Raw genomic sequence first — 23,519 nt, 5'->3', positions numbered from 1 at the left:
CCAGTCCCAGGGTTCTAGATGGAAAGCTAGCTTGTTCCGGTTACCTGCCCTCTTTCAGGCTAGTCCCCTCACACGCCTGTGGCTGGCACCGACTTCAGCTTTTGCTGGGTCTGGTGCTGTCCAGTATCTGTGGCTTCTTCTGTGGGTCTCGTGGCTTATGTCAAGGCACTCCAAAAAATTGTTCTGTGTGGGGCAGAGATTCCAAAAGCTGGTCTCTGTTTGTTCTCCCTGTCCCTTCCACGGTCTAAGCTCCTTCAGGGCCCAGTTCAGACATCACCACTTCGTGAAGGTTTTCCAGATCCCTCTCCTCCTCCTCTACATGCACAAAGCATTTTATTGATACCACCCTTATGGCACATATCACATTTTACCTTGTAATGAACCCATTTAGGGACAAATCTTATTTCTGTAATGGATTGCAAGTCTTTCAGTGATAAAGCTGTGCCTCACACATCTCTGTGCCTCCACTGACTGGACAGTGCTTGGCAAATGCTAGACGCTCGCTGAGTGTTTGTTGGGTGAGTCGTTGGATAACCTGGAGTCTGCACGGAAGCACGATCTGTCCTGAGTCACCTCAACTTCTCTTTTCAATCTGCATTTGGTATCGTCAGGTATATCGAGTGTATTGGTTGGGATCCTGGAGATTGCCGGATGGGTGGTCCCTGGGCAGAAGGCCAACCCTAAGTATTTGTAGCCTCACATCTGTGCTGTGAAAGGGCTGTGTAGCGAGTCCCCTTTTCTTCTCTCGAGTAGCTCATGACCCAGGTCTTCACAGGTAGTGTTGGATGAATGAACTGACCCAAGGAGTGACAGTAACATTGAATGATCAGGAGCACGGGACAAGTCCTGACTGTTCCAAGGAAGCAGCACCAAAGGTTTTGCTGGTGCCTGGTGCCGCCTTGGGCTCTGTGTGCCAAGCCTTTCCTGCTTCTATCTCCCCCAGCGTCCCTCCAGCCAGCTCCGAGGGTCTTGCAAGAGGAGCCGTTGCAGCCCTTGAGTGGACAAGTGGATCCTGGCAACCTCAAGCTGGATGCCCCTCCAAAGGGATGGCAGGCCAGGAATGGCCACCCCAGGAACATTGCTGCCTTATCTCTGGGGCCCAACCACCCGGCACCCTTTTTGGAGTCTGAGGCCAACAGTGTGGCCCGGGACACCACCCAGATCAAGGACAAGCTCAAGAAAAGGAGGCTCTCAGAGGGCTTGGCATCATCTTCCCAAGGTGAGCCCCGGGCCCTGCCCACCTGCCACCCACCCACCCTGAGGCGAGGGACACCAGGCTACCTGGCCGTGAGGATCAGTAGGTATCTAGCTGGCAGCCGGGTTCTCTCCAAGCTGCTCAGGGTGAACCCACCAAGAGCCCTGTCAGCCATCTACGGGGGAATGCCTGGGCCCTGCAGCGGTCTCCCAACTAACTTCCCCATTCTCTCCCTTGCCTCCTTCTAGTCTTCTCTCCAGAGGCATCCTTTAAATTAATTAATTAACTAATTTCCAAGTCATACAGCTTCTGGAATTGCCAGACCAGTGACTCTCTCCCTGAGAGGTCTGAAGTCTTTTTTCTAGACGTGTCATGTCTTTTCACAAAGGTCTAGTGGAGGAGAAAAAGAACAGGAGCTGTGCAATGTGCAGATAGGAAGTGATCTTGATTGATCAGGTCCCTCGGCAAGTGTGGCGGGACAGGGATCTCTGGTACCCTGAGTGGGGCTGGGGCTGCCCTCACCACTCTGAGTTGGGGCTGCATTGGCCTCTCTGCACCACTGCCCAGGTGGGGCCCAAGGTGGGCATGCTGGTGGTGACGTCCCCACCTGGGTTGTGACCCCTCCTCACCTCCCTCGCCGCACCAAACTGACGATAGGGCAGGGCGGAGCCGGGCTGGGCAGGGTTGCGGAGAAGATATTTTGACTTGGTTGTTTTGATGCAACCACTTTGGAACAAGGAGCTGGAACAAGATGGCCCTCGAAAGTTCAGTGCTAAGTATTTTCACCACCGCCAAAAAATTTGCAAAGACCATCCTGAGCTCCTTACTGTAGGGATGGCAGGGGGTGGGGCAAAGCGCAGTGAAGATGTCTGCCGGACGCATGAGGTACTAATAACAGAGCTGCAAGTGTGGTGGTCTGCTTTTAGACTAGGTCAGGGTGCCCCCTGTGTCAGAACAGCTATGCTTCCACATCATTAGCTGAAAAGGAAGGGGAAACAGAAGTAAGTTATGGGCCAGGTACTTTCTTGGCATTTTATGTAAGTTACGTCACTGAATGTTTGGACAACCCCGTGATGTGACTACTTTCATCTTACAGAAGAGCAAATGGGGAGTCAGAGATGTACCCAAGGTCACACAGCTTCTAGCCAGGACGGGACCCCACTCTCCTCACCCCTAGTCTAGTACTGGTAGATTTCCCTTCCTGCCTAGCCTGCCTCTGAATTTTGTTTTATTAAAAAAAATGTTTATTTATGTATTTTGAGAGAGAGAGGGAGAGAGAGAGAGGGAGGGAGAACACATGCAAGCTGGGGAGGGGCAGAGAGAGCGAGAGAGAGGGGAGAGAGAGAATCCCAAGCAGGCTCCTCACTGTCAGCACAGAGCCCAAAGTTGGGCTTGAACTCACAAACTGTGAGATCATGACCTGAGCTGAAATCAAGAGTTGGACACTTAACTGACTGAGCCACCCAGGCACCCCTGCCTCTGAATTTTAAATAGGTGACTTGGGCCCTTTCTACCAAATTTCATAGGAGGGGGAGCAGGCCCTCCACACCGTCGGCTTGCTCGGCCTGGTGGCGGGGCGGTCCGGGTGGATCTCCTTCTGTCCCTGGCCTGGCCTTCCATCCCTGTTGCCAGTATCTGAACTGTCCCCCAGCCCGTGCTCCCGGGACTAACTTATTCCTCATCCTTATCCCACAGTCTCTCTGGATCCTTTGGGAGGCCCCAGAGGAGTTCCTCTGAGGAGCTTCATCCCCCGGGCCACCTCTCAGAGGCTGCTGAGGGTGCCCAAGCCGATGCCCCCCATCCAGAGCATCCCCACCACCCCTGAGGCTGGTGGAGCCAAGGAGAATGGCCTGGATCTGCCTGGGAGCAGCCAGGGTCCCCAGGAGCTGAGACCCGGAGCCCAGGAGGTGAGGTGATCCAACTGCTCTGAGTTTTACCTCTCGGTCCTTCTGCCTTTCTTTCCATTCTTTACTACCCCTGGTTCCTGAGCCTCTAGCTTCTCAGACAGTGTCTGAGGGGCCACCCTCAAGGATGGGGCTCTGGGTCCTCATTTCATCTTTCCGGCAGCATCCCAAACCTTCATGGCCCGCCTGTGAGCTTTGGCTGGCTGCCCCAGAGCTGTGTGACCACCAGTCCTACAGTTGGTGGTCCCTAGGCCTTCTCTGGTCTATATGTTCCAGAATTCCTCATGATTCTGACCCTCCCTGTTATAGGCTGAGGGGCAAGAAGGCTGGGCTAAAACTCAGGAGACTTGGTCTATATGTTCCAGAATTCCTCATGCTTCTGACCCTCCCCATTATAGGCTGAGGGGCAAGAAGGCTGGGCTAAAATTCAGGAGACTTGGGCTCTGATTTCCACTCTGCCCCTCATGGGCTGTGTGACCTTGGGCCAGTCACCCTTCTCTCTGGGTCTGTTTTGCATATCTATAAAAAGGAGGTACTGGACCAGATGTTCTTGAAGACTGCTTTCAGCATTGATGTTCTAGGATTTCCTCAAATGACAAGAAGAGAAAAATAAATAACAAAAAGGAAGTAGGGATGAGGGGGACCCCTGGCCAGTCTCCTGTCTTGGAGTGGTAAGGAAGCGCTGAGCTTTCTGGGGAGTTCTAGGGGTGTGTGGCTGCAGAGAGAAACCAGAGGACACTTCCCAGCACTGCCTGCCACCCCACGTGGCTCCTGACAAAAGGGACCGCCCTGTATGAGGGGCCTGGGATGTGAGCATCCAGACCCTTTCCCCCAACCTCCATTCTCAGGTGCAGATCTCCAGGCACTACCTGCACTGCAAGGATGAGAAGATGCACAAGTCACTGGGGGGTCTTGTGATCCCGCCCATCCCAAAGGCCGGGGTGCCCGCTGGGACCCCTTCCGGTGCACCTGGCTCCCTTCCCCGCCTCCTGCCTCCAGGCCAGGATGTCCTCACGGGCCTGAGGGTCCCCCGCACACGGTAAGCTGCCCTAAGTCACAACTGCCTTGTAGTCCTCTCTCCGATCCCTCCAAGATCCGCTGAACCTCCACTCCAGCGCAGGTCTGGGGCACCCGGGGTGTGAAGGGCCTGGCTCTCCCATGAGCCACAGACCTGAGGAGGCCAAGGCGAGCTGGGTGGTCTGGGCTTAGGAGACAATGTCTCAGCCTCCGTCTTCCACCAGTTTCTTATCTGTGGCTGCTGTGGTGATGAATAAAATACAAGCTGTATTCATGGTAGCATATATTTTCTTCATTAACGGATGCTACAATTACAAGCTTTATCATGTGTGTGTGTATGGAAGCAGGAGGGAGAGGTCCACAAAATTTTAGATTTTACAAGGGGTCTTCAGACTCGAAAATGTTTGGGAACTGATGGGGTAGAGGGTTGCTGTGTTGTTAATGAGTCCACATTTATGGCTCATAAGTGGGACAGACGGATCTCTTCAGATGGCCTAGAACATCTCCATGGGCAGGTCAGACTAATGTCAGAGCAAGTGTGTGTGTGTGTGTGTGTGTGTGTGTGTGTGTGTGTGTGTGTGCGCGCGCATGCGCGTGCGCATGTGCACATGCGTGAGAGAGACAGATACAGTGGCAGAGACAGAGAGACAAGAGTGAGAGGGAGAAAGGCCTCATTTCCTGCATAGCTTTGGGGCATGCTGTACTGAATTTTCCCATTTCTCTCATGCGTCCTCACTTCTCCATCTCCTATGCTGCCTTCCCTTCTGTCTGTATACATGTCTGCCTCCTTCTCAACCCTGGAGGAGTGTGGGCCTGCTCCTGGATTGGAGCTCCATCAACCTCTACTTCCTCACATTAGGCCCCTCCTCCTTTCTGCTCAAACATCTACTCCTTCCTTCCCTCAAAGCCGTTCCTGGGGGCTGGAAGGACTTTCTAGCCCCAGACCAGTGACCTTTACTCCCATCTCATTGCTCTTGACTTCACATCACGTGGGGCGTTGATGTCCTTGGAGTCTTCTCCTTCCTTGCCTTCCTGACTTTGAAACCTGCTTCTTGACCTTCTGTGACAAGACCTTCCAGACAGTCTCCCCTGTGCTCTCCTTTGTCCGTCTCTTAAACATGGCCATTCCTGAAGCTTGTTCCCACCCCTTTGTACCCATCTCCTCGTTCTCCCCTGGGGGAGTCCTGTCTGTGCTGGCAGCTTCCAGGGATGGGTGTCTTCCTCATGCCCTGCTCGGCCTTGAGGTCTCCCTCGAGTCGAGCTCTGGATTTCCATCCTCCTGTTGGGCAACTCCAGTCTTGTCATGTCAGAGAGAGGGAGGCTGTGCCTCTGTCCCAACCACACAGATGGGGCACCTCATGTTTCCCCAAACTGCCTCCCTCCCATGACCTCCCGATGTCCACTGAGGTGCAGGCCTTCTCTTGCTTCTGCCTTTCTTCTCAGTTTTCACTCACTGGCTCCCTCTTGAGCTCCCTGACAGCTCTTAGCCTGGCTCCTGGCCCCCCTGGGCTCTGCATCCTAATCTATTCTCATCCACCGCCCTCTGTACCTTTCTTCCACACGATCCACATTTTTTGACTTCCTGTGCCAGCAGCCTAAAGTCGACTCTCCTTGGTCTGACATTCAAGGAGACCCCCTGTGCTGCTCTGCAGGAACCTTCCCACCCCCAGACCCTCCAGAGCCCCGGGCAGCACCTCCCCAACCCTAACACCAGCCTTTCACTCTGCTTTCAGAGCCTGCTGTCCTTTAATCCCCGGTTCCATGCCTCTCCTTGTGCTAGTCTTCCCTGCCCTCCTCCAGGAGGCGATGGGGGAAGGGCATCCTCTGCGCTGTCCACACAGCAACCAGCCCACGGACTGCCTGACCACATCCCCTCCACTGATTTGTTCAACTTTTATTTAAACCTCATACCTATTCTTTAACTTGGGGCACTACAGGGCAGAGGCCATATCCAGAAACCTCTGCAGCTTCCATGGTGCCAAGCTTGGTCCCTGGCATGGATTATACACACACACAGATATTATAAATATCTGCTCATTTGCTGTCCAGTTATAGCATGGATTTTTCTCCATTAACTCTGTGAGGCTAGCAAATAGGTGGGAAGGAGCCTCCATTACCATTTCTTTCATTCATTTGCTTTTTCATCCATCCATCCATGCATTCATTTACTTAGCTAAGAGCTAGTAAGCACCTACTATGTGCCATGTGCTGTGGAAACAAAGCCAAACAAGACAGTCTCTGTGCTCTAGGAGCTCACGAGAGAGATTTACTAGTAACCTACTGAATCGAGGTCTAGTGAGGTAAGAATTAAGGTAGAAGGCTGCCCTTGGTTCTGGGGAGCCCAGTGGAAATTGATCTCGATTAGGCTAGGAAGCCTTCTTGGAGGAGGCGAGGCCTGAGCTGAGCTTTGAGGGCTGAAGGAGAGTTTGGGAGATGAAGAGGGAGAGATGGAGATGTTCACGGAACTGTCAGGGGTTTGCACGGCAGCACCGGTGTTTGTATGACACAGGCGGGTGAGGTTAGCAGGGTGGCGGGGCCCTGTGTGCGCAAGTGAGGACGGTGAGCTTTAGCCTGGAGAATGAGGTGCTGCTGAAGGCCTTTCGGTGTGGAAGTGCCATGAGATCTGAGTTAGAAAGGCCACTTTGACGACCACAGAGGGCGGTGCACACTGAGGCAGAGGCTGCTACGGGCAGTGCGGGGAGAAGCCGTGGGCGCCTGGCAGGGCAGAGGCAGTGGTCTGCGGTGTCTGGACCCAGCCTGGCCTGATGTGGTCTCCCGGTCAGCCTGCCCTTGATTTTGCAGATGGAGTTACGTCTCCTGCAGCTTTGAACTCCTAGCCAAGAGCCTCTTTACAGAGCCGCCCACAGCCCCTCTACTGTGTGCCCCGTCCCGCCCACTGCCCCATCCCGGGGCTACCGGACCCCTCACAGCAGGGGCTCCTTCTTGCCATCTCTCATAGTGTTTTTTCTTCCCCGTTCTTTTAAGATTGGTTCGGGAGAGTGGGCCTCGGGAGAAGACCCCTAAATCTCTGGGTATGTACCCCCCCCCCGCGCACTCCCACTTGCTATCTATTCAACTCCCTGCCTCCTGGACCGGGTGTGGGGGCAGAACTGGGGTTCGAGTAGGCCTGAGCACGCTCGGACCTGAACCCCTCATTTCATGGATGGAGAAGCTGAAGTCACCGGTGGTGCCGCTTTGGGGACCAGTGGCCCTGTGCTATGCCTGGCATGTGGACCCACACCAGCTCATGAGCCAGCTGAGAGGGAAAGTGCAGACCCTGTGTGACAGAGGAGTGCATGCTCCGAGACTCTGCAAGCTGGGTTTTGTCCTCAGTCTTGGCACGGAGGTCTCAGTCCTGGCTTATCTGCAAGCGGGTCCACATGGCTCCAAAGACGGAGCTTCTGACACGAGGGGCTGCCTCTGCACGGTTTTGAGCAAGTGGAGGAGAATACTCCTCACCAGACCAAGTGAGAAATTAAACCACATCCTGTGAACCCCTTAGTCAGCTGGCCCCAGAAGGTTTCAGCATCAGGGGAATATGGCCAACTGGGTGGCCAGTGAGAGGCCAAGGCACAGAGAGGCTTCAGAAGAGGGAGCAGGAAGCTCTCTAACCTCACTCTGTGACCTCACTCTGTGACCTCACTCTGTGGAGAGGAGGGAGGATGAGCCCTGGGCAGGCTGGGGGAGGGGATCCCCAAGCCCGGGGATGAGAGCTGGAGGCCACTGCTGTGCTGACCGGCAGGAGGGGGCAGACTCCTGGTCCAGCTTTCTGGCAGGCCACTCTGTATAGCTTAGCAGATGGGTCCACTGGCTAGGGGGAGGCTGTTGCCCAAGAAACCCCAGGGTCAGGACTCGAGCTGAGCCCAAGAGGCGGTCCTGGCATAGAAACTTCTGTGGTGGCTCTTTCCCCTGCTGCTCTCTGGCTGGGCTGCAGTGGGGTGACCTTGGGCAGTCTGCTGTGATAGCCACTGGCACCCACGGTGTCCCTCAACAACTACCCCTGAGGGTGCTGTCAGGGGGTTGGGCCAGGAGACCCCAGTTTGTAACCACTCCTTTGTCTGCATCGCAAGCTTGCTGCTTGAGAACCAGGTCCCTGGGGGCTTGGTAGCAGGGTCCAGGCTGCTCAGACAATGCTTTTTAGGGCCTCTCTTGGAGGTGGAGGTGAGGAGAGGGGATGCCAAGTAGTAAAGTCCTTAAAGGGCCCTCTGACCCTCCAGTTGTCAGCTGGGGATAACATTGCCCAATATGTGTAACACGGCTACCACGTAGAAGGAACTCGCATGGTATTGTCTGAAGCTGAGGGCTTCCCAAATTTTGTGGCATTCCTGCAGTCCTTGCCCTGGTTAGCTGGTACCTGGACATCTGTGTCCTCTGCCCTGCCCTTTACTTTTGGACAAATGGAGGCTTCATCCCTCCTCCATCTTGGCCCTTCATCCTTCTTCTGGGACACAGGCAGAGGGATCCTTGGTAGGAGGCATGGGCTGGGCAGAGGTCCAGGGTAACCTGGGAGCCCTCCTGGAGGCCCCAGATTCAAGACACCCCTTCCAGCCTCAGGCCCCAGATATTTAAGGTCCCCTTATTTGCAGGTTCACCCAAGGACAGTGAGCTCCAACCTTTGTGAACAGGAGAACCCAGTTAACATTTCTTTCATTAAAAGAAAACTAATCCACCCCTGTCTTGCCTCCATCACAAGACAACATACTTTTGAAATTCATTGATTAGGAAAATCTAGATTAACAAAGAGATACTAGTGATTTGATGTCATTTGGAAATCAGTTTGTATTGTATCAATCACAAGAGCATCTGAAGGTTGCTGGGTCTCAGCTTTTCTGTCTGTAAAATGAGAGGACTGGACTAGTATTGTTGGTTCTCTGGTCTCTTCATGTTTTGTGATGAGGGCGCTCATTTTATTTTCTCTCTTCCTGAGGTGCACACCTCCCAGGTAAGACAGACGTGCATTCTCAGGAAATATCTTAAACTTCTTAGACAACAGACCTGCCCCCTGTTTTCTGCCCACACTTCCTCCCTCCCTTCCCTGTCTTATAATAAGGTATACAGTAACTATTGGATGGATGGATGGATGGATGGATGGATGAATGAAAGGAGGAGAACATTCTATGCCTGCCAGTGCTGTTCTGTAGAGTAAATTTAACCACAAGGAAGTACTGGGCAAAACAATGGAGAGAGGCAGTCTTAGGCAGTAAAATGTTACACCAACCACAGTGTCATAGGGCCCCAGGACAGCCCAAAGGGATGAATACTGCCTCAAGGTGCTGGGTGTCCTCAGCTGCACTCTTGTTCTTGACTCCTCAGAGCCAAAACCTTCGGCTCCACCTGCCAGAGACAGGTCTGCTGCCCCCGAGAAGGCTGCCCTGCCTTCATCTCAGTCTGCTCCTATGATGACAACCTTCTCCTTCGGCCATGCCAAAGAAGCCTGCCTCTTGCTCAAAGAGGAAGACCAGAGGGAGAGCAGTACCAAGGTATCTGGAAAGTGAGGGGAGGAGAAAGTTGGGGTCAGAGTGGACCACTGGATGAACACAAGCATGTTTCTGAAGTACATAAAAGTGGGGCCAGCTTGAGGAGGGCAAGGAAGAGCCCTGAGGCAGCTACCCTGGTACTTAAGGCTGGAACCTATAGATGGTTAGGGGATCAGGACCGAAGAAAGGGAGAGAAACAGGAGAGAGAAAGAGAAGGGTGGGGGGGGGTGGCTAAGTGAAAGGCAGAGTACAGTGGGGATCTGAGGCGTGAGATGGGGGAGGAAGGGAGGGCAGAAGGAGGTCACACATGGTTTGGAAGGAAGCAGGATGTGGAGAGTACAGAGGGGCTTAGGTGAACCAAATTGAGTAATTCGAACCAACACCCAATATAGCAACTGAGAGGCCGCTGACTCAGAGGCAGATCAGCCAAAGGCTGTGCTTGACAGGCTGACAAATACCTTGCACTTCTAAGGTGACCTTGGTCTAGATGATTCTCTTCCCTGGTCTGGATGAATTTACTAAAACTTGAAGAGTCACTGTTATGGGAGATCCGTGCTCAGTCTTTGAAACAGAGATATAAAATACAAAAGGACTGCTGTGTGCATGAGCTATGTTAGGATCCCGTGATGATGATGATGATGATAAGGTCCAGGTGCCACAGCTCTCCCACGCCAGCCAGGGCGCCAGGAATGAAATGAAGGCAAAATGATTCAGGGCCATGAGATGACCTCACCACCGACCCACCCTTGGCCACTCACACCCATGGTCAGACCTTGGGTCTCATGATAACTTCATCCCCATGGGCACCTCGCTTTCCAGTGTCCCCATCTCCTGTTGTTCTGGCTTCGTCCATCCACAACCCAGCCCCAGCATTGCTCCCTGCTCTTGCGTCAACAACATCCTCCTTGAAATGGGACCACTCCCATCAGCATCTTAGCTCTCTGTTATTTCTGTATTCTTCGGAAAACCAGACTACTCCCTTGCCTGCACCCATTCTTTCCTGAGTCCACTGCAGTTGGGTTCAGGCCCCACTGACACTGCTCATGCTCAGGCCACCAGTGACCTCCACCTCCCATGTGCAGCACAGTCCAGTCCTCCTCTAACCTGACCCACCAGTGGCTTTCATGGCTTGTCCTTCTTGAAGCCTTCACCTTGGAGGGGAAGCAAGGGGGTGGTTTCCTTCTTGATTCTCTGCCTCCATCAGATTTCATTCCTTCCTGGTTTTTCTTGGCTGGCTCCTTCTCATCCTCCTGCCCTCTATACACTGGAGGCCCCAGAGCCCTGACCTCTGGCCTCTGGTCTATTTATATTGACCCCCTGTGACCTGATCCAGGCCAGGCATTAAGTGGCATCTATATGCTGAGGACTCCCAAATTTCTCTGTCTGGCCCAGACTTTCCCCTGACCTCCAGTAGCAGTTAAATTATATTACTAAGTGTGTATTCACTGATACTCTGCATTTCCATTTAGATATCTAATTATATTTCAAACTTACCTTATCCAAAACTCAACTGTTGAATCTTTACCACCCCCCTCCCCAAATCTCCTCTTCTCCCAGGGTCCCCTCTCAGCGAATGGCAGCCTTCCAGCTACAATGGCTGAAAATCTTGGACCCATCCTTGCCTCTGCTCTTTCTCTGTCACCCCACACCTCATATATCAGCCAAAGTGGTGGGCCCTACTTTTGGGACATGTCCAGAATCAGGCCACTTTGTCATCTTCATTCTTGCTGTGCCAGTGCAAACCCCACCACATGTAAACTCTTGGTTCTATTTTGCAACTTCTTGTGAGTCTTAAGTTGTTCCTAAATATAAAGTTAAAAAAAAATAGTAACACTTAGGGGAACCCCCTCACCCCCCAGTGGAAGTCAGATCATGTCACTTTTTGTGCTGAGAACCTCAGCGGTTTGCTGTGTCCTTCAGAGGACAAGTTCAACTCCCCACCAAGGACCACGGCGACTGGTGCACGCCTGCCACCTTCCACCCTGTGTCCTACCATCCTTTGATTGGGGTGGTCCAGCCAGTACCTTCACCCCAACCACACCCAGCACACTCCAGCCTCGGGGCCTTTGCACTCTATTCCCTCTGCTTAACCCTCTCCCCTATTAATCTGCATGGCCCCTGTTCCCTTATCTCATTCCTGTCTCTGCTTAAATTTCACCTCCTCAGGGAGTCCCTCTGGGTCTTCCTATTTAAAATGGAAGCCCTATCACCCTCTGTCCCTTATTCTCCTTCCGGTACATATCACCTGATGTTCGAGATTGTTCTGTTTGCTGTCTCCCCACTCCATGGCAGCCTTTAGGGAGCAAGGTCTTGGTGGTTGTGTTCATTCCCGGTACAGTGATGGCACACAGAAGCCACTCACATTCCCAATGATTGAATAAATGAAGGTACAGAAAACACAGTTGGGTCCTCAGGGTAATGGAGTTTGCCTTGACCTTGTGCCAGATCCAGGTCACCATCTCCAAGTCTGCCCAGGAGAAGATGCGGCTGAGGCAGATGAAGGAGTTGGAGTTCCAGAGGGCACAGGAGCCGGAGAGGGAGAGGGAGCTTGCTTCCCAGAGCCTGGGCTCCCGGAGATCCCTGATGAAGGAAGGTACTGGGTGCCTAGGGCAGGATTCCCCTCAGGCTGGGGAGACCTCTTGGCCAACCCCTGGGCAAGAGAGGGACTACCCACAGCTCCCCATGTCCCCCAACCTCACACCAGACAGGGGGCCATGGATGGGCCCGTGTCCAGAGGAGGACACTGGGGCTGAGGACACGCTGGACCAGCTCCATCCTAGGACTTTCTTTGCCTCCACAGGCCTCCTTCCCCTCCGGGGCAGTGGAACCTTGTCTGTGCCCACTGGGCTGAGCATCCCACGCAGAAACATGGGTGTCACCCTCAGGAAGCGGGCCAACCGGGCCTCATTACCCAGCATCCCTGTCAGCAAGCAGGAGCCCAGCTTTGCCCGCCATGCTTCAGGTAGGGGCCAGACTGACTGGCTGGGGGGCACACGTCCCTCTCACTGTGCTGCCTCGGGATGCTCTGGGGGCACAACAAACGTGACCGGGACTGCTCTGCTTCTCCTCATTACCCACGTTAGAGTAGAGGGTGGCCTGAGGTGCAATCACCTTGCCAGAGAGAGAGGAATAGTGTGGGAGCCAGCCTGGAGACCCAGGGAATTGCAGCTGAATTACTGGGAGAAGGGCAGGTGTGTCCAGCCCACATGACTTGTCCTGGAGGGCTCACCAGTGCACCAGGACCACAGATCCTGTGGAAAGCACCCACGAGAGTAGCTGGAAACATCAGGAAGAGGAAGAGAGCGGTCTGTAAAGACCTTGGGTTCCTACACTTTGCCTCATAAAGTGTCAGTGTTGGATAGGGCTGGTCACAGCCTGCGATCTCAGGATCCAAAGGTTCTGTGGGATGCTCAGGAAGGTGCCAAGGGACAAAGGAGGCTCTGACCCCATTCTACCCGAGCAATACCTATTTTGCCTCACTTTTTTGTTTATTGCATAACCACTTGAGAGTTCAAGTTTGAAAGATTTTCTACTAAAGAACATTGGAAAACAACCAGCCTGGTTCACAGTTTCTTTAAGTGGGGAGTGTGGTGGGACCATGGTGGTGGAATAGAACACCTTTTTGGTGCCAGAAATAATATTGACTCACCCTTCTTTTCCATTCTCTTTCTATCCCTCTGATTCTGTCAAGCAGAAAGTCTAAATTCGGTGCTGGTCTTTAGCATGCCTCGCAGACTTGGAATCTCCTTTTTAAACAAAGAGATCTTCCTTCCAGCTGGAGGCATCAGAAACTGGCTATAATTTGATAGCTGGAGTTTATATCATCCTTTTACTTTTCTTGCAAATATCCTATTCTATGACAAAATAATATTTGTTTACCAATTACAGCAGTGACATAAATCTCCCTTTAGAATAAACTTATTTAAGATTCAAAAAGTGGGTCAGCTTGAAGAAACATGCCATATGAATAAAATTATAGGTAATTAAGAGATATGACAAATAATCGTGAAAGTGGTAATTGAATGGTTGACACTCAGGAGATATTGATCTAGATAATCCACTCCATTCATTTTACAGACAACAGGACTGAGACCCAGAGACCCAAAGTCCCCTAAGTTGACTTTAGGTGATGGTGGCCCATAGGGACTAAGATTTTGGCTAATGACTCTTATCCAACACCAAAGCTGAGAGGAGAATCCAGTCTCTGAAAAGAAGTAGCAAGGAAGTGAGGTGTGGCAGTGACAGCTCTGGGTTCAGAGCAGACCCTCTTGTCATGGCTCCGTGGGGGGACTGTGGGGGAAGGGGCCCAACCTCTGAGGCCTCAGTGCTGTGATTCAGGCATTGGACCAGATAGATGACTAAGCTGCCCTCCTGTTCCACTAGGATTGTGTGATTCTGGCCTCGTCCCCAAGGAAGGAGAGCCTAGAAAACATGACCCGATTTTTAAACAACATCCCTGCTTTTCGGCAGTCCCTGCCAGTGTGGCCACATCTTGACCACGCGGGCCCCAGTTAGCTGCGTTGTCTCGTCTCCCTGCTTCCTCCTTTGGACCACTTCCCTGCCTGTGGGCAAGTTCGCAGAGGATGGAGAGTGGGGGGGAGGAGGACAGACTGATAACACAGGTTCCTGGGTGGGGATGAGGTTAGAGCACGACCGGTGTGAGTAGGGGCTCCCTCCTTGACAGATGTATGAGCCTCACCCAACCACAGATAGGGTAGGATTGGGGTGAGTCACTGGCATGATGTGCTTTGTCACATGACATCAACAGCATATCACAGGCCAGCTTGTTCAGAACCATCAGGTTGGCAGGGCCGGGACGGAAAAGGCCGACAAAAGGTAGAGTGCTGGGTGGTGTCCGTGGCCCCCCGGCGGTGAAGCACAGGCCCTGCCCTCTCGGCCCCCACCAGTCCCTTCTCTGAGCACACCTCGTGTGAGGGGGGCTTGGGACGCAGCCAGGCCTGGGTCCTCCTGCTGAAATGCTCCCTGTTCCTTCTCTTTTCTGTGAGTGCAGCCAACTCACTCCCTGCGGTGCTTGCCTTGGGGTCTCCCGAATGGGAAGAAGAGGAGGAGGAGATGGCTCTCAGAGCCTCTAAGGAGCTGAGGCCTTTCTCGAACCCTGAGCTGGGGCTGATGGATGCCCTCCAGTGCCTCGAGAGCAGCGACTGGTGAGGAGTCGCCTTCTCCCTCTACTGCAAGGGGAGGGGTGGTGGCAGGGGCGCCCCTGGTCTGCAGGGCTCCTCCCTACCTGCCTGTGACGAGGTCTGGAACTCGCTTCTCAGGCAGATGAAGGAGAAGGGCCTGGTGAGCATTCAGCGCCTGGCGGCCTGTCATTCAGATGTCCTTGCTGGGAGGCTGCACGACGTGTCCTTGGCTGTGACGGGGGAGGTGAGGCCACCTAGACAGCTGGGCACCGTCCCCACCCTGCAGCCACTCCCCCTTCCCTGGTGCCCCTGTTCAGTGAGGGTCACGTGGGAGCCACGGAGGGGCCGTGGCTCCCTCCCTGCTTATTTCTTAGCCCTCAGCCATGGAGGTGGGAGGTACCCGCCCATTTCTCAGAATGGAAAACTGGGGCCTGGGGTTTCCTTTGTTCTCATCGCTGGGTATTATAATAATCGGAATCCTGTATGCCCATTTGCCACAGCCCTGTGTTGTTCTCTGTACTCAGATGCCTGAGCAGGGTTGGAGTGTTCTGGGCTAAATCTCCATCTTCAGGGAAGTTGTAACATTTCCCAAGGACTTTCTCCCCTGGTACTGGTCCTGGGCCTAGGCTGGGCCTGGAGGAACAGTGGGGCTCCTTTTTGGGAATAGACTATTCCAGTGGTGAGGGCGGGGCAGCTTGTGAAGACCAAATTGAACATTATTTGTAAAGGTACTTTGCTGACTAAGTGTTGCCCAAATTTCAGATGTTCAAATTTCAAATTACAGGTGGAATTAATAATTATGGTGATAACAATAACAGTGTTTTTTAAGAAAATAGGGCTGTTTTGTCCAGAGCTGCTGCAAGGTTTTCGTTTCCAGCCTGGCAAGGCCTAGGCCTGCAATGAGGGTGGAGGTGGTGGGAGAGGGTGGTGCCGTGCCCTATTCTTCGTATGTTCTGGAGCCCTTGGCAGAGTCCAGCGGTCCTGGAGGGTCCCTCTCCCATCTTTCTCCTAGGTCACCAACCTCCGCTCCAAAGTGTCACGCCTGGCCATCGGCACCCTGGGAGACCTCTTCCGGGCCTTGAAGAAGAACATGGACCAGGAGGCTGAGGAGATCACCCGCTGCCTGCTCCAGAAGATGGGGAATACCAGCGAGTTCATCCAGAGAGCGGCCAACCGGTCCCTGGGGGCCATGGTGGAGCATGTGACCCCTGCCCGCTCCCTGGGGGCCCTCACCTCAGCGGGCATCTAGTACGCGCTGGCTCGTTGTGGGAGGGGTGGGTTGGGAAGGTAAGGCAAGGGGAGAGGCCCGGGGATGGGAGGGGAGCAGGCAGATGGGACAGGTGCCTCACACATTTAGCTGGGGGAGGAAGACCCTGCTTCCTGGGGGGCTTCTCTCCCGCCCTTCCTGGGCCAGGCTGGGGATAATGAGGTGAGCTCAGGGCAGCCCTGGGCCTCAGCTGGAAGGGGAGAGCTGCTGTGTTCTGGGGAGATCATAGTGTCCGTGGTAATATCCTGGGGACAGGGCTGAGAGGCAGCCTGCAGCCTGTACCTCTCCCAGGGGAGGGGCGTTCTTTCTGATGAAATCTGGGCTGTGAGGAGAGCAAGGCACAAAATGTTACTTCGGCTCACACCTCTTGGCATTTTCCTGGGCGGAGGAAGGTGCTTTCTACCATCGGAGGCTTTCTGCAGCCAGATTTGCTTTCACTTGTGGAACCAAAACTAAAGCAAAACCAAAACCGTTTCCCAAAGCCTTTCTCTCAACCCCAGAGCCGGTCACGACGCTCCTGTAGGAGACTTCTCAGATAGACCCCAGGCTGTGTTGTAGCAGCCATTCATTGCCTTTGGTAATGGCACCATAGCCCAGTACAGAGGGTAAGGGGCTCCAGAGCCATGTCGCCTGCGTTCACATCCCAGATTGTTACTTAACTTCTCTGTGCCTTGGTTTCCTCATCTGTAAAATGGGGATAATAATGGTATATTCCTCATAAAACAGTGAGGAGTGGATGAATTGATTCATGAAGGAGCACTTAGAACATTGCCTGCCTTTACTAGAACATTTATTGAGTGCCCACTGGGGCTGTTATTAACTTGGGAGAAATTAATTGTACTTTTTTCTGGATTCTTCCCTTAGCCACAGCTTCCTCACAGGCAAAATGATGGTAACAGTGGCTTATGGAGTTGAACCGATAATAGATGGAAGGTGTTCAGCAGGGTGCCTGGCTCAGTGCATGCACTAACTACAAATTGAACCACCCTATCATTGTCGCAGGAACCAGGGTCAGGTGTCCTCGGGGCTGCACACTTGAATTCCCAGGGATCTCGCTAAAATGCAGATTCTGATTCAGATGCTAATGGAGCTGGTCCTTGGACCATAATGAGTAGGGAGAACCCAAAAGACCCCTTTGTGTTACACTGGGATGGGACCCTGGGGGAAATAGGGGTCAGTGCTGCCTAATGAACTGTGGACACACAGGCCCCGTTGGAAAAGGTGGGAAAGAAACAAGTGGCACCCTGATGGGCTTCTCTTGTAAGATTTCAGGTTCCTCCTGTTGTGGTTACCAAGTCACCCATTGATCCCCTGTTCCTCCCTCCTGTCTCAATTCATTTCAACAAACGTGCAGTAAGCTCCCACCACGTGTGGGCATGTGCCGGGCACCAGCAGGGCACAGGATTCCACTGAGAGGAAGCTTGGTGCCAGCTCCCTGGGAGCTCCTAGCCTGGTGGGAGAGCCACAGGGGTGTACCTGTACTTCCCAGGGGACAAGGGGAGATTCTGCCTAGGGGGCTGGAGAGGGCAGAGATGGAGACGTTGATTGGGTAGGATCTTTCTAGGTGAAGAAAAGATGGGGAAGGCAAACATGGGCTCAGGAAGGCATAGGGGTGGTGAGCCTCCAAAAGACACACCAGTCCAGCTCTCCCCTCCCCTCTGCCAGCCTCCGGCACCTTTGGCAGGGACTGTGGAACAGCATCAGGTGGCTTCAGGTGCTCCTTCTTCCTTCTGTTGTTGCCATTGTCATCCTGGGTTCTATTGTCAGGACGTGGCTGCTCTTTCCTTGAAGATTCCCTATAGCCCGTAGGAGACAGATTTCAGAGCCCATCACAGCATGAAGCATGGGTGCACAGGTGTAGGTCCATGTGTGGCACTCTAGGGACCCCACATCCCATTCCTGTGTGAGCCCTTGACTGTGATTTTATTTCCTTTCAGCCACCGAAACCCCTTAGTCCGGAAATGCACTGCCGAGCACCTCTCAGCCGTCCTGGAGCAGATAGGCGCCGAGAAGCTTCTCTCAGGCACCAGGGACAGCACAGATATGCTGGTGCGCAACTTGGTGAGGCTGGCCCAGGACTCCAACCAGGACACCAGGTGATGCAGGGCCGGGGGCCTGGGGGCTGCTTACCTGGCCAGCCCAGGGCAGATAAGACAACCAGCCAGCCGGGAAGGCCCTGGCCCCCCATAGCTCAGCTTCCCTGGGGTCGGATAGACTGAAGCTGTTTGCTTTCCTCAGGGCTGCTGTCTGTCTCTGTGCACAGGCATAGCCAGGCCTGTAGGAGGGTCCACACTCCCTGCCTCCGGTTCTCCCTCTCTCCTGCTGCCCTCCCTCCCCATCCTGACCCACCCCAGCCCCACTCTCAAAGACCACTGTTCATTCCTTCCAAGGATAGTGAACAGATCATTTTTCATTATTAGGAATAGGGCAATGAATAAGAAAAATTAGGCCTCTGCTGTCCTGGATCTCACCCCTAGTCTGGGTAGGCAGAAAATAAAGAAATTATTATGATTCTTCTAGATATGGATAAAGGATACAGAGGAAAAACGCCACGATGTAATGGAGAATGGGGTGGCAGCTACTTTGATTACAAATCTGGGGAGATCTTTCTGAAGGGTGACATTTGAGTTGAGAATGGATGGGCCAGCAGGAGCTAGCTCTTTGGGGGTCTGGGGTGCGAGTGTCCCAGGCAAAGGAAATGGTACAGAGGCCCCGTGTTAGAGGAAGAAGAAGGCTGGGCTGCAGGGTGCCTGGTGAGGCGGGGGGGGGGGGGGGGGGGGGCGGGCAGTGGGCGGGAGATGAGGCGGACGGGACAGGGCCAGGCCTGGCAGCACCCCACGCGCCACGGCCAGGAGCTGGGATTTGGGCTGGTGTGTGACCGGAAGCCACAGGAGGATTTTTAGCAGGAGTGTGAGGAGATAATTCGATGGTGTTAAACAGGAGAGTGACAGAACCTGATTCACTGTCTTGGAGAGCTAGGGTTAGGGTCCAGTTAATCACACTCCTTGGTTCCTGGGTCTGGTCACCAGATCTGGAGACCACCAACTCGGGGACTGCTCCACAGCCATGTTCTGTAGTGTGCACCAGCCGGTGCCTTCACACCAGCAGTCCACGGGTGGGCCCTCCCCACTGCGACAGTGCCCCGCATCACATGCGCACATGGCTCGCTGATGGAGCGAGAGCTGCTGGGAATGTGCCCTGGGGGCAGGACTGTGGTCAGGGGCATGTGTCCCCTGGCGCAGCCCGAGCACTACAGGGTGCCCGGGAGCACGCTGTGCCCCTCCGCCCCCCACCCATGGTGCCAGTGCCCACGTCCTCGCGACCTTGCATTATCTGGATTTCTAATTTTCATTGATCTGATGGGTAAAAATAACAGCTCGTTATTGTGTCAGAGTCTCCTCTCCCACCCCGATTACTAGGGTTTATGTTTCTTTATAGGCTCACTGCCCTTTTGATTTTTAAAAATAGTCTTTCTGGCGGCTCATTGGAGGATTGCTAGGAGAGAGGGAGCAGGACGGACGAGGGGCACCGGACAGAGGGCTGCTCCCCAGTCCCTGACGGGGTGCTGGAGGCTAGCAGAGGGTGGGGAGAGCTGGATTGGGGTGTCTTTTGAGGGCAGGGCCAACAGGATGTGGGTGGTGAGGCTTTCAAAGAGAAATCAAAGATGATGCTTGGGTTTTTCAGCTGAACAGCTGGGTAAGTGTTAGTGCCAGTCCCTGAAATGAGGATTATTGGTGGGGAGCCAGAAGGTTTTGTAGATTTGTTTTTGGTTGTTGGTGGGGGGATGGAAATCAAGATCTAATATCTCTCCAGCTCGAAAGTCCCTCTCCTTTCTGACCTGTCTTCCATTGCAGGAATCGACCACACTCCATTTTCCTTCTTGGCTCCTATGCCTCCCGGTGTCTGTGGCCCTGCACTCCCGGGTTCCGCTCTCCCTCTGTGGCCCCCTCTCTGCCTGCCTGCCACAGCAGTGTCTTCATTCTTGTCCCCCACTGACAACTCTCCCTGACCGCTGTCACCACTTCCGTGGCTCCAGCCCGAGCAACTCTGATGCTTCCTAGGGTCTCCCTTCCCTGAGCATCAGTGCTTTACCTCTACCTCCAGAGGGCCTGTCACCAGATGTCCCACTGTTATCCTTGGGGCAGAATGTCCCTCAATGAACCCATCGCCTTCTCCCCAAGCCTTTCTCTGGCTGTGTTCCCTCTATTGTTTTTTTTTAAAAATATAATTTATTGCCAAATTGGCTAACATACAGTATATACAGTGTGCTCCTGGTTTTGGGGGTAAATTCCCGTGATTCATTACTTACATACGACACCCAGTGCTCATCCCAACAAGTGCCCTCCTCAATGCCCACCATCCATTTTCCCCTCTTCCCCAACCCCCCCCCCATCAACCCTTAGTTGGTTCTCTGTATTTAAGAATCTCTTATGGTTTGCCTCCCTCCCTCTCTGTTTGTAACTATTCTATTGTTAAAAGTCACTATTATTTACTGAGTCACTGAAGATGCAAAATGGAGACCTTCCTACTTTATTGATTCTAAAACACACAGTTTCCCCCGCATTTTAGTATCTTACAATCAGAGGCGTCTCACCGTTGCTGTTGGCCAGGCAGCAATTTTGATTTGGGTTTTACTATCTGCACATTTGCAAACTTGGTCGTTATTGCTCATAGCATAAACCCTTGAATTATAGTTTGCATTGTAGGAAGTAAACTATGAGGCTTTCTCTGCTTGTTAGCCTTTTATATTTATTTTAAGAAGTCACCGTGGATGCTCTGTGGGGACTTGTTGAGTTTAATTGCTCTCTAAAATGTCTTGGAAATATTACACTCTTATTCGGCATTGAAATGAAAAGTTATAGTGTATGAGAAAAGGTATGGAAATAGAGAGATGGGACATAAATTAGATATTAATGCAAACAGTCATCATGGAAGGAATAAGCAAATTCCACATTTTCTTACAAGGCCACCACAAACTAAGTAGTTTACCCAACCTAAGGAGGGAAGGGCAGTACCTAAAAGTAACGTTAACTCCGTTTCTGAGAGAATACAGAGAAGGGTTGCCTTCCGACATGGGGCAGTGTCATAGAAGGCAGTGGAAATTGCCAGTGTTTTCTGTTTCTGTTTTTCCTTAGTGGAAAATAAGTCAATGGTGCATTTTATGATCAGTGGAGTCTTAGGTTGAGTGAAATACGAGAATGGAAGATGCTTTGAGCTCCACCTCCAATCAGCTCCCACACCCTGAAGTTTCAACTTTCTCGGCACGTCCTGAATCTGACCACCCCTCCTTACTCCCACTCTACCGCCTTATTTCAGGACTTCATCATCTCTCGCCTGGACTATTATGGTGGCCTCTTAGCAGGTCCCCTGCCCCCCTCCCCCCTGCCTTGTCCACAGAGACGCATCCTCCACACTGCTGCCAGAGACATATCGACTTCAGTGCAATTCTGATCATTCTTCAGCTTCCCACTGCACGCAGGTTAAAGCCCAACTCCTTCATGTTTTGAGAAATTGGGTCGTACCTTCTCTGTATTCTATCCTGCATCTAGGTCTTGCCTGCTGTTTTCCAACCACAAGCCTGCTGACATGTCAGACCGTATAATGGATCCTAGAATGACGCCCCTCCACCACCCTCTTACCCCCTAATCCGTCTCACTCTTGAACTCCTACTCATCTTTTGTGTCTCAATCTAAGGGTCACCTCTTCTATGAAGTCTTCCTTGATTCCCCGCCCCCTCCACCCAGCACTGTTCACCAGGTAGAGCTGACCACTTCCTCCCATACTGCCCCACTGCACCCTTCCTCAGATTTCTAGATGCCCCATACTAGAAAAAGTTAAGTACGTTTCAGTATAGTCATCCAAAGGAATATTATGAATGCACTAAAAAGGATGACATGGGAAGATGATTAATGATAAAGTGAAAAAAGCCAGAGGCAAGTTGTATATACATTCTGATAGCAAAGAAAATGTATACGCGTCAAAAAGACTACATGGAAATATGTAAAAATTTAATAGTAGTTTTCTCTTGGTAATGGGGCTTTGGGTGATGTTTATTCTTTTATGAATCTAGTTTTTAACTGCTCAATTAGCGATTCCTGTCTTCATGAGAAAAAGTATTAAAAACTCTGTTACTACAATTGGAAAACTTATGTAAATCTGTAAAGCAGATTTATGATGCATTTCTATGGCTATTTTTTCATCCCTTTCTTTCTCCTGTGGCAGGTTTTATGGCCGGAAGATGGTGAATATCTTGATGTCGAACACGAAGTTTGATGCATTTCTGAAGCAGAGCCTCCCGTCCCATGACCTGCGGAAGGTCATGGCTGCCATTAAGCAGCGGGTGAGTCGGGGGCATGAGCAGGTCAGGGTGGAGATCAGAGCTGGGCCGGTCAGGGGAGTGTGCACTCTAGAGGCTTCCATTTCACTCACAACCCCTGCTTGGTGGGATAAATGTGATTTCCTTGCTCTGTGCTCAGACCTGGTTGTGCTCCTCTCTGCCTGTGTCCCTTGAGTTGCTGGGCGTCCACACTGTCTCCTGTTAAGTGAGGATCTTGACCCCTGCCCTGACTACCAAGGCTCCGGAAGGCTCAGCTGTTCCCTCCGAAGCTCTGCCAGGTGGAAGGGGTTATTCCTTTCCTTATGGTGTAGCCTGGAGTGGCCGGCAGTTCCCCAGAGGGCCACCCCTTTGGTTCATGTTCTGTGTGCATTTTTCAAGGGAATAGAAGACAGTGATGGACTTCCATCTGCCAAGGGCCGCAAGGTGTCAAGGAGTCTGGTGCTGTGTGAGAATGGGCTGCCCGGCGAGGATGGGTATGGCTGCGCCTGTCTCCCTGCAGCTTTCATCGAAGGCTGACGACACAGACGTCCTGCTTGCCCTGGGCCAGGGGTGGCGCTGGAAGTCTGTGTGGATCTGGGCTACGGTGGAGACCTAGTTGGGTCTGCAGCACTCATGGGTGAATTTATAGGAGGTGTTCCCCCACCCAAATCTCAGGGAGACCACATCATGGGACCAGAAGCACTTGCCAGTAGAAGTTGGCCACTGCAGTCTTGCCGAGTGGGGTGCAGTTCCGCTCGTACAGGCGGGGCATGTTGCTGGCCAGGCCCTTAGAGCAGCACACCCTTTTGCCATCAGGGTGCCCAGCCTGGGACAAATTTAGAGGCAGAGCTGGGAGGAAGGTAGATGAGAGGGAATGGGCGGAGAGGCAGAGGGTGGGTAGGTGCTGGGAGGAGCCGAAACCAAGCAGAAACCTCCTGATCACTGATGTGCCTGAAACTCAAACTTCTTCTGTGGTGTCGGGGAGGGATCATATCTGAACTCCTTAGCAGGCGCCCAGGAAAGCCTCTGTCACCTCTTTAAGATTAGCTTCCTGCTCTCTCCTACACACAGCCTCTCAGCCAGACAGGAGCAGCTCATGTTCCCTGCCCATCCCCCTTCCCCACCATCCTATCTCCTACTGAGCCCTTCTTTGCTTATGCTGAGCCACCTGCATCTAGAACATGCCTGTTTATTCTGCAAGA

The 23,519-nt window shown here is 52.8% G+C and overlaps 1 protein-coding gene across 7 annotated transcripts in view; it reads left to right on the top strand.

Moving 5' to 3' along the window:
• TOGARAM2 (TOG array regulator of axonemal microtubules 2) overlaps positions 1-23,519 on the top strand; it is a 76,669-nt gene that overhangs the window by 39,190 nt on the left and 13,960 nt on the right. For all 7 annotated transcript variants that reach the window (XR_008289595.1, XM_053201060.1, XM_053201058.1 and 4 more), the window contains 13 exons: positions 944-1,219; positions 2,891-3,102; positions 3,948-4,138; positions 7,102-7,148; positions 9,430-9,596; positions 12,039-12,186; positions 12,394-12,555; positions 14,605-14,758; positions 14,873-14,978; positions 15,747-15,982; positions 17,939-18,097; positions 22,224-22,341; positions 22,717-22,811. Coding sequence is in view for 6 of the 7 variants with exons in the window: in XM_053201060.1 (XP_053057035.1) it covers positions 944-1,219; positions 2,891-3,102; positions 3,948-4,138; positions 7,102-7,148; positions 9,430-9,596; positions 12,039-12,186; positions 12,394-12,555; positions 14,605-14,758; positions 14,873-14,978; positions 15,747-15,982; positions 17,939-18,097; positions 22,224-22,341; positions 22,717-22,811 (2,071 nt within the window). In the remaining variant the exon portion in view is untranslated. The remainder of the gene's footprint in view (positions 1-943; positions 1,220-2,890; positions 3,103-3,947; positions 4,139-7,101; positions 7,149-9,429; positions 9,597-12,038; positions 12,187-12,393; positions 12,556-14,604; positions 14,759-14,872; positions 14,979-15,746; positions 15,983-17,938; positions 18,098-22,223; positions 22,342-22,716; positions 22,812-23,519) is intronic.

Source organism: Acinonyx jubatus, chromosome A3 (assembly GCF_027475565.1).
Source record: "Acinonyx jubatus isolate Ajub_Pintada_27869175 chromosome A3, VMU_Ajub_asm_v1.0, whole genome shotgun sequence".
Classification (NCBI taxonomy): Eukaryota; Metazoa; Chordata; class Mammalia; order Carnivora; family Felidae; genus Acinonyx; species Acinonyx jubatus.
The sequence above is the reverse complement of the archived record's forward strand: the minus strand, read 5'-3'. Positions and strand labels throughout refer to the sequence as shown.